The sequence below is a fragment of the Cenococcum geophilum genome (assembly GCF_001692895.1).
Source record: "Cenococcum geophilum 1.58 unplaced genomic scaffold K441scaffold_9, whole genome shotgun sequence".
Classification (NCBI taxonomy): domain Eukaryota; kingdom Fungi; phylum Ascomycota; class Dothideomycetes; order Gloniales; family Gloniaceae; genus Cenococcum; species Cenococcum geophilum.
Window position 1 is genome coordinate 2,201,885 of NW_027137567.1, and position 12,264 is coordinate 2,214,148.

Below are 12,264 nucleotides of genomic sequence, written 5' to 3' on the forward strand. Positions count from 1 at the left end.
ATAATCCTTAATAAAGCCGCTCCTAGCTAGTAATATGCTTAGTATTAGGCGTTTCCCTAGCTTATAGATTTAAGTAGATAATCTTATAATAAAATCTATGTAAATACTTTCTGCTTTACTTCCCTCTCTATTATATACGTTAAGTAGAGCGCAGTATAGATATCTAGATATTGGTTTATGGCAATAAATAGGCTTAGGCGGGGTTATATATCGCTTTCGCCCCTCTAACTACTTAGGGTAGCGTAGTTTTTCGGTTAGGCGTTAAACACCTATTACCCAAAAATGTTTTAGCTAATGCGGTTACTCTTAATAACAATATCGTCGCCTTATTACCTTTTTATTAAAGCCCTTCTTACTAAACTTTATATATTTATTATATTTCCCTTAGAGAAATCTATAAAACGTCTTTAATATTTATAGGAAGCTTACTAGAATTCTCACTTAGTTTCTTAGTTTCTCTTTATCTTTATAAGCCTATAATATAACTACCCTCCTCTTAACCTTATACATTGCTAGTATAATAGCTCTATTAGTTATTACCGCGATCTACCCTTAAGCTCGGCTTTTTAATAGTATATATATTACGTAACAGAGACACTAATTATAACTTACTTTAATTGTCGTGGATTACTATACCATGGCTAGCATAATTAGGAAAACTAGAGTTAAAGATAATTTAAAAGACGCGCTTATAAGGGAGTATAAGGAAAAAATAGAAAACTCCCTAGGCCTATAATAGTGGGATCTAACTATAGCTTTAGACTGATTGCGGCGACTATAAGGCGCCTAACTAGATAAAGCCGGACGGTACATAAACTAACTCCCTAAATAGCACTGTTACCATTATTATTAATATATAAAATAACGTTAGAGTAGTACTAATCTATAAAAGGCGGGATAGTAAATATAAAGGCGGCGTTAGAATAAAGAACTAGGGATATATAGTAATGGTTCCTTAGAGTAATAATTAGTATTACTATAGTATAGGATCTACTAGGCTAGCGTATATTAAGAAGAAGTAGGATATATTTTAAACTTATTATATTATTTGCCGATACTATACAGCAAAATAGTCGCTAAGCTCCCTTAAAATAGGAATTGTAATAAATAGCGCAGACTCTACTCTATATATATTTATTAAGTATATCTAGCCTTTAAGATAATTAGATATAACTACGCCTTAAGCATTAGTAACTATAAGCTTATAAACATCCCCTATAAGTGACGCCGGCTATACTAGCAGGGGATCTATAGGGGTTTTTAAAGTAATTAAGCGATAGAACTTTAAGAGCATTATAGTCTTCCATACCTTTTATAAAGTATTTCTTAACTATATCCCTAAGGATATCGCACTAATAAGCGCTCTTATACCCTTTAAATTCCAAAGGAAATAAGAGCCTATTATAATCCCTTATACTAGCGACTAAAGATTACCCTAGGCCGACAGCGTAAAGTATAACCATTTCGCGGCTACTAACCCTTTCGGCCTGCCTTAAAAACTATTAATAATAATTCTGTCTTTCTGCGGTCTTTAAAGCGCCCTTTAGTAGCTTTGCTAATAATATAAAGGCGTATTAAATACGCTTCCCTTTATTTAGCTTTACACCTTCTTAATATACAATTAATTTAGAGGCCTTAAGAAGCTTCTTTATTGCCATAGCGATAGTTAATAGTATATAGCGAGATATTTTTGGCTATATAGGGCCAGATTCTATAATTACTTGTGGCCAAAGGGCTATAATATAAACAGTAGTATTATAGAGAGTATTAGAAGTTAGTTAGAAATTAGTTAAAAGTTTAATAGTATTTATACTAAGCAGCCCTATAGCGGCTATAGTATTAACCCTTACTAAAAACAACGGCGGCTTAGTATTGCGGATGTCTATATATCGCCCCAATTAGTTCCTATTTATTAGAACTTTATTAAAAATTTATTAAAACTTTACTAGAGTAAGTAGGGCAACTAGCTAGCTAAAAGGGGGCTTTTAATAAAGTACAGTATGCTAGTTTATAGAGAGTAATACAAACAACTACGCGCTATATTAATTTATAAAACTGCGAGTATAAAATATAAATAACAATAGCGGCTATAGAGGAGAGCTATAACGTAGCAGAAGCACCTCGCTAGAAGAAGCTAATTAATGCTATCCTTTACTATAATAAGCAATCTATACTATTAACTCTATTAAACTAGCGCCAAGATACTACAGACTTTAATATCGTAAGGCAATTCTCTGCGCTTTAGGAAAGGCTTAGATATACTATATTCTTAGCTCCTTCTAATCCTTAAGGATAAACAACTATATACGTCTAGTTTGGGGCTATCCCCTTAAAGAGTAAAAGAAAATTAACAGAGTTAAATTACTATAGTAGATCGCTTTATTAGTAATACTTAAGTTTGTATATTAGATAGATTTAGTAACATCCGCTTCTAAAAGATCGCGCGTATAGATTTATAGGCAACAAATATCTATATACAGCCGTTTTAGGATAATCCTTATATCTTTTAATAAGGAATGGTATCTTTACCTAGTAGACCTATTATTGCTTAAAGTGATAGTAAAATGCCGCAAAGACCGTATAAAAGGATAAGTCTCCCTATCGCCTAGTCTTCTTATATAATCTACTCTCCCTCCTAAATAAGAGCTTCTTACTAAATCTAGCTGCACTTATTATTAACTATATAATATATTACTACTATAACTACTTCTTTTACTACAGTAAATGCAGGGCACTGGCTCGGCATATTTAATTAGTACGCAGCTAGGATAAATACTAGAGAGCTAAAGCTAATAGGTACTTTTACCCTAATACATTACTAGCTAAAGGTTAAAATAATAAAGTGATTATAATAGAATTATTGAGGAAAGTAGGCAAATATCCTTAGTGTCCGCCTTAATTAAAGGTAAGTATAAATAAATAAAAAAACTTAGATCTCTGCTAATAATATAAGAATACTACTACCTAGCCTTATTATTTATAATTTCTTACCTAAAATATAATAGGGAGCAGAGGAATAAAAGTAAGGGCTATTAGAAGTATAGTAGAATAAAGAATAGTAGAAATATTAATTTACGTAATAAGTCTTAACTAGACAGTAACTAAAAGTTATTAATACTAAATACCTCACCAACTAAAAATCATACCTTTAGCCTATATATCCTCTAGCAATTTATCTATACTTATATAATCTTAGGCCCAGCACTTAGCAATAATATTATTAAACGTAGCTAGAGCGGCTAGGTTTAGAAACTTTCCCTTAATATATATATTACATATTTCTTAGTCTAAAAGCTCCTTATATAGCTTTAATCCTATTATTATTTTATAAAAGGTAGAGTTAAGAGTAAACACCTTACTTCTTATAGAGATTCCTTTAATCTTAGTGTTGGGAATAGGGCAAATTGCCGCTATATGCGGTAAATTGCCGTCATGTGAGGTAAGTTGCCGTTACGTGTTGCCGCGGCACTAGCGTGGTAAGGAACCTTAGGTTCCTTACCCTTCCCCTTTCTTGAAAGAATATATATAATAACAACCATTATACTACCTACAACTTATAGATACGTGATATCACCTTATAAGTCCAACACTAATTAGTGGTTAACTTTACTGTTATACTATAGAGCAGCTAGGTATTCTACCAAGAAGAGACAAGCTACTGTACTAGTGCTACTTGTGCTAAAGGAAGCTGTCTTTTAAGGTTAGAACTGGTCCTAAACCTTAAATAGAACTCTTCTATAAATCTAAGAATTTAAAGGCTAGAACTGGTCCTAAGCCTTTCTAAGATTATAGATTCTTGCGTCTATTATATAGAATAACACGCTTTACGAGTCTTTGCGATTTAAGGCTAGAACTGGTCCTAAGCCCTATAATCGCAAATATACGTTATAAACGCGTACTAAACGACAATCCCTATACCACTAATATTCCCTTCCTCTAAAGATATAACTATAGCCACTCCAAATAACTAAAGAGACTCCTTACTACTAGGGGTAGCTATATACGCGAAACTTATCGATAAAGATTAGAACGCATTTACCTTTAATATAATAACCTGTACCGTAAAATAAGTTAATAGCTTTCTCCTATACTATATTTTATTCTATTAAGATAGCTATTACGCCGATTTACAGTTATGGGAATACTTTAGGGAGGATTTTATAGGATGGACCGCCGACACCTAGGCACTTGGCAATATTAATATTATTTAGGATTTTTAAGACTCCCTCTAAAGGAATAGGGTGTATATTACTAAGGACAGTAACCTAATTGCCAGTAATATTTACGCCGTTTTTACTAGTATAAAAGAACTAGTATAGACGGAAGCTAAGATTATATATTAACTACGGAAACCTAAAACTAACTTATATTCTTTGGAAGGTAACTTTAATTTGGAATAAAACCCCTAGAACGCTACTCTCCCACCTAAAGGTGCTCTCCTACCTAAAGGTACTTTTCCTTTACCTCTATTACCTCTAACTCCTCTATCCTAGCTAACCAATAAGTCTCTATTTTAAGAAGTTACGAATCTAATAAAGGTATATTTAGACGAAGAGAAGAAGTTTAAAGGAGAATTGTACGATATACTCGGAGCAAAACTATAGGTCTTTTATAACTGCTGCAATAAGGTCGGAATTTAACGCTACTAGTTCTATTATGCTTTCTCTATTATGTTAAAGAGACAGGCGGCGACGTTCTATTACGACTATATTATAGGTAAAAACTATAGCTTTAATATAATGCTTTAGCTTATTAGAGCCTATTTTAAAACTAATAAAAACCGCCAACTTTATATATCCGAATAGCGGGAGACTATATTTTAGAGAGTTATCGCTTCTAACCTAATAATAACTCGCCTAAAGTGTCTTTAACTACTCTTTAATAAACTCTAGAAAATTTAATATGGTCTTACTAAAACCTACTAAAACAAGAATAGTTTAAGGGACTAGGTTATCTTAGTATGCCATAGCGTTTTTAAGTGTAACTTAGCGCTATATAAACCTGTAGATATATTTAAAGGAGTATATACCGAACTACGCTCTACTATAGGCACTATAATGCGAATATAAGAACCCTAATAATTCTATATTAAAAACCCTATTTAAACCGGGATTCTAGACTAATACGATTATAACTAAACTAATTAAATATATAGCGGCCGGAGTAGGGGATATGGTAGAGGGTATAATTAATATCAACTATAAAGCAATTGTGGAGGTCCTTATAGAGGTTTATTTTGGAACAACCGTTAGAAGAAGTGCTACGTTTATAAGAAGCCAAATTGTTAGTTAAATAGACACTCTCTTAATAAGTAAAAGGAGGCATATAATAAGTTCCGATAAAGTATAAGAAATGTTAGAAATTATAAGGTTATTATAGCCTACTTTTAAAGCTTTCTGGTCTAATATAAAGGCATAAAAGACCTTAAGGATAAGGTTAATAAGGCTGAACAGCTCCTTATAGATATAGATATTGAGGACTACTCTCCTAACCAATACTTTACTAAGTATGGTGAGGTAAACGGCATATAAACCGTTGCTATCCTTAATAACTAATCTACGTTCCATTCTGTTATAAAGTTAAATATCTTTAATAAGCTAAAGGAAAGTTCCGCGTTCTCCTTTAATAACAAATACTCAGCAAACGTCTTTTATAGTATTATGCCAGATACTAGAGCCGTAGGAGTATCTATAGTAGGAGAACCTTAAGTTCGAGCTCTTTAGTAGCTTAATAGCTCTATTTAAATTGACTAATTAACGGCAGGCTAATATACAATTCGCTTCGGTAAGGGTACTGCGATCTCTCTCGGTATAATTAAGGTCCAAACCCCATTAGAATATATTACTTTCTACATTATCCCCGCAAACACCCTGTTTCTATTCTATATCTAAGATATAAATAGATTAGGCGTTAAGCTTAACAACCTTAAGAATATACTTGTTTAGGGAGATAATCGGGTGCCTATTATACGCAAGTAGGGTTACCCTTAGTTGCTCCTTTAACAGCTAGAAAGAAGCATTACTTAGAGTTACTTAACTAAGCTAGAGCTACATTAACTATACTATTGTTTTAGCCACCTATTTGTTTACTAACTACTTAGGGTCCTTTAGCAAGCAGGTTATAAAGTTAAGGTTAAGACGATTAAGCATCTTATAAAGTACTACTATTACTACTAAATAAACCAGAAGTCCCCTAGCCGATTTAAGTTTACCCTTAAAGATAACTACAACTTTAACTTCTATATTATTATTAATATTATATATCTTAGCGGCAAGCCAGTACTCCAAGTTATTAACTTCTTAACCTCCTTTTAAGCCGCACGCTTCCTAAAGGATATATTAGCTAGGAATGTATAGGATACTCTCTAATTATGCTAGATTAATATCTACCTAGGACCCCCGGATTAAGTTATTTATAATACAGGAAGGAACTTCTTATTTATAGAGTTTCGGTAATAAGTAAAAGCAATAGCAATTAAGGTTAAGGAAGTCCCTATTAAGGCATATAATAGCGTTAGAAAAGTAGAATAATATTATATACCACTACGCCAAGCGTATAAGATTATTTTTTTAGAACTAGAGGACGCTAGCGAAGAGCTTATTTTATAGATAGCTGTTAAGGCTATTAACGACTCCGCTAGTTTAGATAGGCTTATACCCACGTTACTAGTCTTTAGCGCCTACCCTTAAATAACTAATAATTCTCTACCATCTCCCTCTATTATGTAATGAGCCGAGGCTATTTATAAAGTAATAAAAGAGGTATAATGTCTTTACGCTACGCGCCAGATTAATAATATACTAGGAATAAGAAATGGCCTAAACACCTTAACTATGCTTAATCTGCCGCTCCAATCTGAGGTACGCGTATAGCGCGAAAAGGGAGAATAGTTAGGCCCATATAAACTTATTATAATTAATAGTTAAACTTATACTATTTAGATGCCTCACAGACCCACCTAATTTTATTTAACTGTTATTAAGCCCTACTATAAAGATAACAGTTCTGAGCCTCTATAGAATACCCTAGAAGATACCCCAGAAGATACCCTAGAAGATGCCCTAGAGGAGAACCACAATTAGCGTGCCCTAGAAGGCGACTACAATCCTAATATAATCGTAGTAGATATACCGTAACTATGACGCGGTAGAGGCCGCCTAAAGGAATTACGAAATTGCTAACATCTTATTAATTTTAAAGAGCAATTTATTACCGCTATCGAGAGTAGAGCTGAGCTGTTAATGGCCTTTATAACAGCTAAAGAGAAGGCTGACTTTAAGCTCGCAAAACAGCTCTAAAAGGAAGGTCATATTATAACTCCAGGAGCCCCCTTTTAAGCATCTAATAAGCGGGAGATCAACAGTCTTATTACAAGAGGAGTTTTTAAATTTAAGAAGTATAACCCTACTAAGTTCAATGGAATTCGCATCTTTAAGTTAAGAATAGTTAACGAGATTAAGGGTAAGGCTACTAACGCCCCATTCGAGAAATTAAGGCTTATCATCTAAGGTTATAATAATAATAGTAAGGAGACAATCCTTACGTAATCTCTTACAATTTAACGAGCTAGTTAGTAAGTTATTATTGCACTAGCTCCCTTCTTAATAAAGAACGGAATAGCAGTTTATTTATAAGATATTACTTAAGCCTATACCCAATTAGAGACGTGCCTTCAGCGCTTAATACTCGTATATCTTCTAGAGTAAATTCGCTACCAATATCCTAAAGATACAATTATAGTTGTTCTTAAGCCATTATACGGAATCACAGAGGCAGGAACTTATTAGTGGGCTACTTATAGCAAGCACTACAAAGAGAAGCTTTTAATAACTACTTTTATATTCAATTCCTGCTTCCTTATTATAACTACAGGAACTCTATTTAGAATTGTCGGTATATAAACTAACAATATAATTATCTTAGGAGATAACTAATTCTTAGCTCTTAAAGAAGATAAGCTAGTAAAGGCAAATCTTATAGTAAAGCTAAAGGAAAGACTTAATTTAATAATACTATTACTCTTTAATGGATATATCCTTTCTATAAATGAGAATTCTATTGCTTTACGCCAGAAGGGTTAAGGTAAGAAGATTAATGTTATTAACGTTAATTCTCTAAAACAAGGATATATAGAACAACGCGCTTATAGGGCTTATGTTGCTTTATTGGTAAAATATAGTACCCTTTCAATGGCCTCAATGGTTGGTGGTTGACGCAATTGGCGCGTAGTTGAGGTCATTTAGCAACTTGACCGACTAGCCTATATCGTGTTTTTTTGATACGCAGCCTGCGTGTAGCCTACGCGCAACCTACGCGCAACCTGCCAGCAATCTACGCATTTGGCAACCATAATTATATTTACCTCTTTTATACTAATAGCATATTTTAAATAAATAAAAGCTATTTTAAAGCTATTTATAAGGCTAGCAAAATAAATAATATTATTTTAGATAATTTAATATAATATAGCGATAGTTCTCTTCTACCTATCTACCTATTAACTTACCTACTTGCCTATCTACCTACCTGCCTACATTGCCTACCTATCTGCATTGCCTACCTATCTGCATTACCTACCTGTCTGCATTGCCTACCTGCCTATATTGCCTACCTGTCTGCATTGCCTACCTATCTACATCGCCTACCTATCTGTATTGCCTACCTGTTTGCATCTGCCTACCTATCTATATCTGCCTACCCGTTAGCATCTGCCTACCTATCTACATCTGCTTGCCTNTCTGCATCTGCTTACCTGTCTATATCTACCTACCTATCTGTATCTGCCTACCCGTTAGCATCTCCCTGTTTATACCTACCTGTCTATGCTACCTTAATTCGATTAATTAATTGAATCGTTTATAGTGTTCGCTGGCTAGTTGTTGTTATCTAGTTCTAGCGACGGTCGTCTGGTTTTAGCGACGGTTGTCTAGTTCTGGTAACGGTCGTCTGGCTCTGGTAACGGTCGTCTGGCTCTGGTAACGGTCGTCTGGTTCTAGCGACGGTTGTCTAGTTCTAGCGACGGTCGTCTAGTTTCTGGCGACGGTCGTCTGGTTCTGGCGACGGTCGTCTGGCTCTGGCGACGGTCGTCTGGTTTTGGCGATAGTCGTCTGACTCTGGAGACGGTCGTCTGGCTCTGGCGACGGTCGTCTGGTTCTGGTAACGGTCGTCTGGTTCTGGCGACGGTCGTCTGGTTCTAGCGACAGTTGTCTAGCTCTGGCGATAGTCGTCTGGCTCTAACGACGATTGTCTGGTTCTGGCGACGGTTGTCTGGCGACGGACAGTCGTTTGGTTCTGGTAACGGTCGTCTGGTTCTAGCGACGGTTGTCTGGTTCTAGCGATAGTCATCTAGTTCTAGTAACGGTCCTCTGCTGGCTGCCGTTCTAGTGCCTCCCTAGGTAGGGAGGATGTAAGGAGGGAAGGAAGGGTAAAAAATAAGGCGGCTATATAGGTAGAGACACGTGTAGACGCTATCGGGAATATAGCGGGGACCCGATGCAGAGCTTCGTGTAGAGCCTCTGTATGCAGAGCTTTGCGTAGAGCCTTGTGCAGAGCCTCTGTACGTAGAGCTTTGTATAGAGCTTCGTGTAGAGCTTTGTGTAGAGCCTCCGTATGCAGAGCTTTGCGTAGAGCCTCGTGTAGAGCTTCGTGTAGAGCCTCCGTACGCAGAGCTTCGCGTAGAGCCTCGTGTAGAGCCTCGTGCAGAGCTTTGTGCAGAGCCTCCGTACGCAGAGCCTCGCGTAGAGCCTCGTGCAGAGCCTTTACGTAGAGCTTCGTGCAGAGCCTCCGTACGCAGAGCTTCGCGCAGAGCCTCATGCAGAGCCTCTGTACGTAGAGCTTCGTGCAGAGCTTCGTGTAGAGCTTCGTGTAGAGCTTCGTGCAGAGCTTCGTGCAGAGCCTCCGTACGCAGAGCCTCGCGCAAAGCCTCGTGCAGAGCCTCTACGTAGAGCTTCGTGCAGAGCCTCCGTATGTAGAGCTTCGCGCAGAGCCTTTGTGCAGAGCCTCCGTATGTAGAGCTTCGCGCAGAGCCTTGTGCAGAGCCTCTGTACGTAGAGCTTCGTGTAGAGCTTCGTGTAGAGCTTCGTGTAGAGCTTCGTGTAGAGCTTCGTGTAGAGCTTCGTGTAGAGCTTCGTGTAGAGCCTTGTGCAGAGCCTTGTGTAGAGCTTCGTGTAGAGCTTCGTGTAGAGCCTTATGCAGAGCCTCGTGTAGAGCTTCGTGTAGAGCTTTGTGTAGAGCTTCGTATAGAGCCTTGTGCAGAGCCTTATGCAGAGCCTCTAAGTAATAAGACTATGTAAGATTATATAAGATTGCGTAATTGGTATATAGCTTTACCTTAATTGCATGTTAAGGAATATACAGTTAGCTTTTAAAGTTGTTAAATAGGTTAACTGCGTGTTAAGGAATATGCAGTTAGCTTTTAAAGTTGTTAAGTTAGTTAATTGCGTATTAAGTTAGTTAAATTGCATGTTAAGTTAGTTAATTGCGTATTAAGTTAGTTAAATTGTATGTTAAGTTGGTTAATTGCGTGTTAAGTTGGTTAATTGCGTGTCAAGTTGGTTAAATTGCATGTTAATTACGCGAAACGCGCCATATAAAGTCTACTTGAATCTCATCCTGCGAATATTTTCCTGATGTTCTATCTATTAACCTAAGGCTTCCTTTAATCTCTCTGTTGCCGCCTAACACCAGGAACTAACTAAGGATGATATTCTTGCTCTAAATAAGCGCCTTTTTTAGTAGATAAATTATCTTAACTGAGGGCTACTCTATATGCCTATTAATCTCCCTACCGCTAAGATCTTCGTGTTTATTAATAGATCGTTTACTAATAATAAAGATTTTAGCTCCTAGTTAGGATATAAGATCATTATTACAAACGAATCTACTAGAGAAAATGACTTTATAATTTACGGCAACCTTATCTATTAAAGCTTAACTAAGAGTAAACGCGTTACTTAAAGCGTTCTAGTATTAGAGATATATAAAATAGTTAGCGGAGTTAATATAGCAATTGCAATTGGAACTACCCTTAAGATAATTACGGATTAACTTAAAATTCCCGCTATTCCTATAATCGTATGTACTAACTTATACTCCCTCTATAAGTGTTTAGTTAAGCTTAGCACCATAAAGAAGAAACGTCTTATAATCGATATTATGGCACTTTAGCAATCCTATAAGCGTTAAGAACTCTTTAAGATTTAATAGATTAATAGCTAAGATAACCTGGTAGATGTAATAACGAAGGTAAACCCAAATAAGGTACTAGAGACATTTGTTAATATAAATACTCTATATATATAAGTTAAAGGTTAGGTTAAGAGGGAAATTTAGAGAAGTTAAGATCTTATAGAACTTTAACTGCCGGTCGAAGTTATTTAATTAGTTAGATTCTTACCAAGAGCGCCGCGCCTAATTGATTTGGGTGGCGGTGTAGAGTTCTGCTAATACTATTCGTTGATCTAGCCAATTAGGATTTTCTATGCCCGGCATAGAAAATCGCTATTAGCTTGCTTACTACTAGCGCCTTAGCGGCCCACTTATCTTTGCGTTAACCCCCTAATACCCTTCCTCTTTTCCTTCTTCCCCTTAGCTTTATACTTTTGTATAGTAGCAATCTATAGGTGTTTATAGATGGCAACTATAAAAAGAAGAGTTGCCAGTGTTAGGAATAGGGTAAATTGCCGCCATATGCGGCAAATTGCCGTTATGTGAGGTAAGTTGCCGTCACGTGTTGCCGCGGCACTAGCGTGGTAAGGAACCTTAGGTTCCTTACCCTTCCCCTTTCTTAAAAGAATATATACAATAACAACCATCATACTACCTACAACTTGTAGATACGTGATATCACCTTATAAGTCCAACACTTAGGGTGCTTATAACTGGTCTTATAATAAATAAAAGGGGCTTAACCATTAATTAATAACCTAGTAAAGTCGCCAAGCTTCGCATTAAGCTCTTTATTAAGGAAAACGTTATTATAAGAAATATCCCTATATAGTACCTATTTAGAGTGGATAAAAGCAATTAAAGCTATAATCTATTAAATCCAGCAAAGTTATAGTGGCAGCGGAACCGGCTTAGCTTATTTTACAAAGTACTATCTTATAGAACTATTATAGGCATACTATAGAATAAGGGCATCCTTTAAGCTCCTATAAAATTAAAGGATACCATTATAATATTGTCTAAGGCGTTAGTAGATATACTTTTCCCTCTTAATAAACGGCAGCTTAGTAGGCCGGGCGAACTTTATAATAGCATTAA

At 36.0% G+C, this 12,264-nt stretch overlaps 1 protein-coding gene across 1 annotated transcript; it reads right to left on the reverse strand.

The window, feature by feature from the left end:
- Nucleotides 1-3,282: 3,282 nt before the first annotated feature.
- Nucleotides 3,283-12,001, reverse strand: K441DRAFT_546761 (uncharacterized protein; the record flags this gene model as incomplete). The annotated part of the gene is made up of 3 exons (XM_067642881.1): nt 3,283-3,410; nt 10,691-10,713; nt 11,925-12,001. Coding segments are annotated over 3 exons (228 nt in total), but the record flags the coding sequence as incomplete, so codon positions are not given.
- Nucleotides 12,002-12,264: the final 263 nt, after the last annotated feature.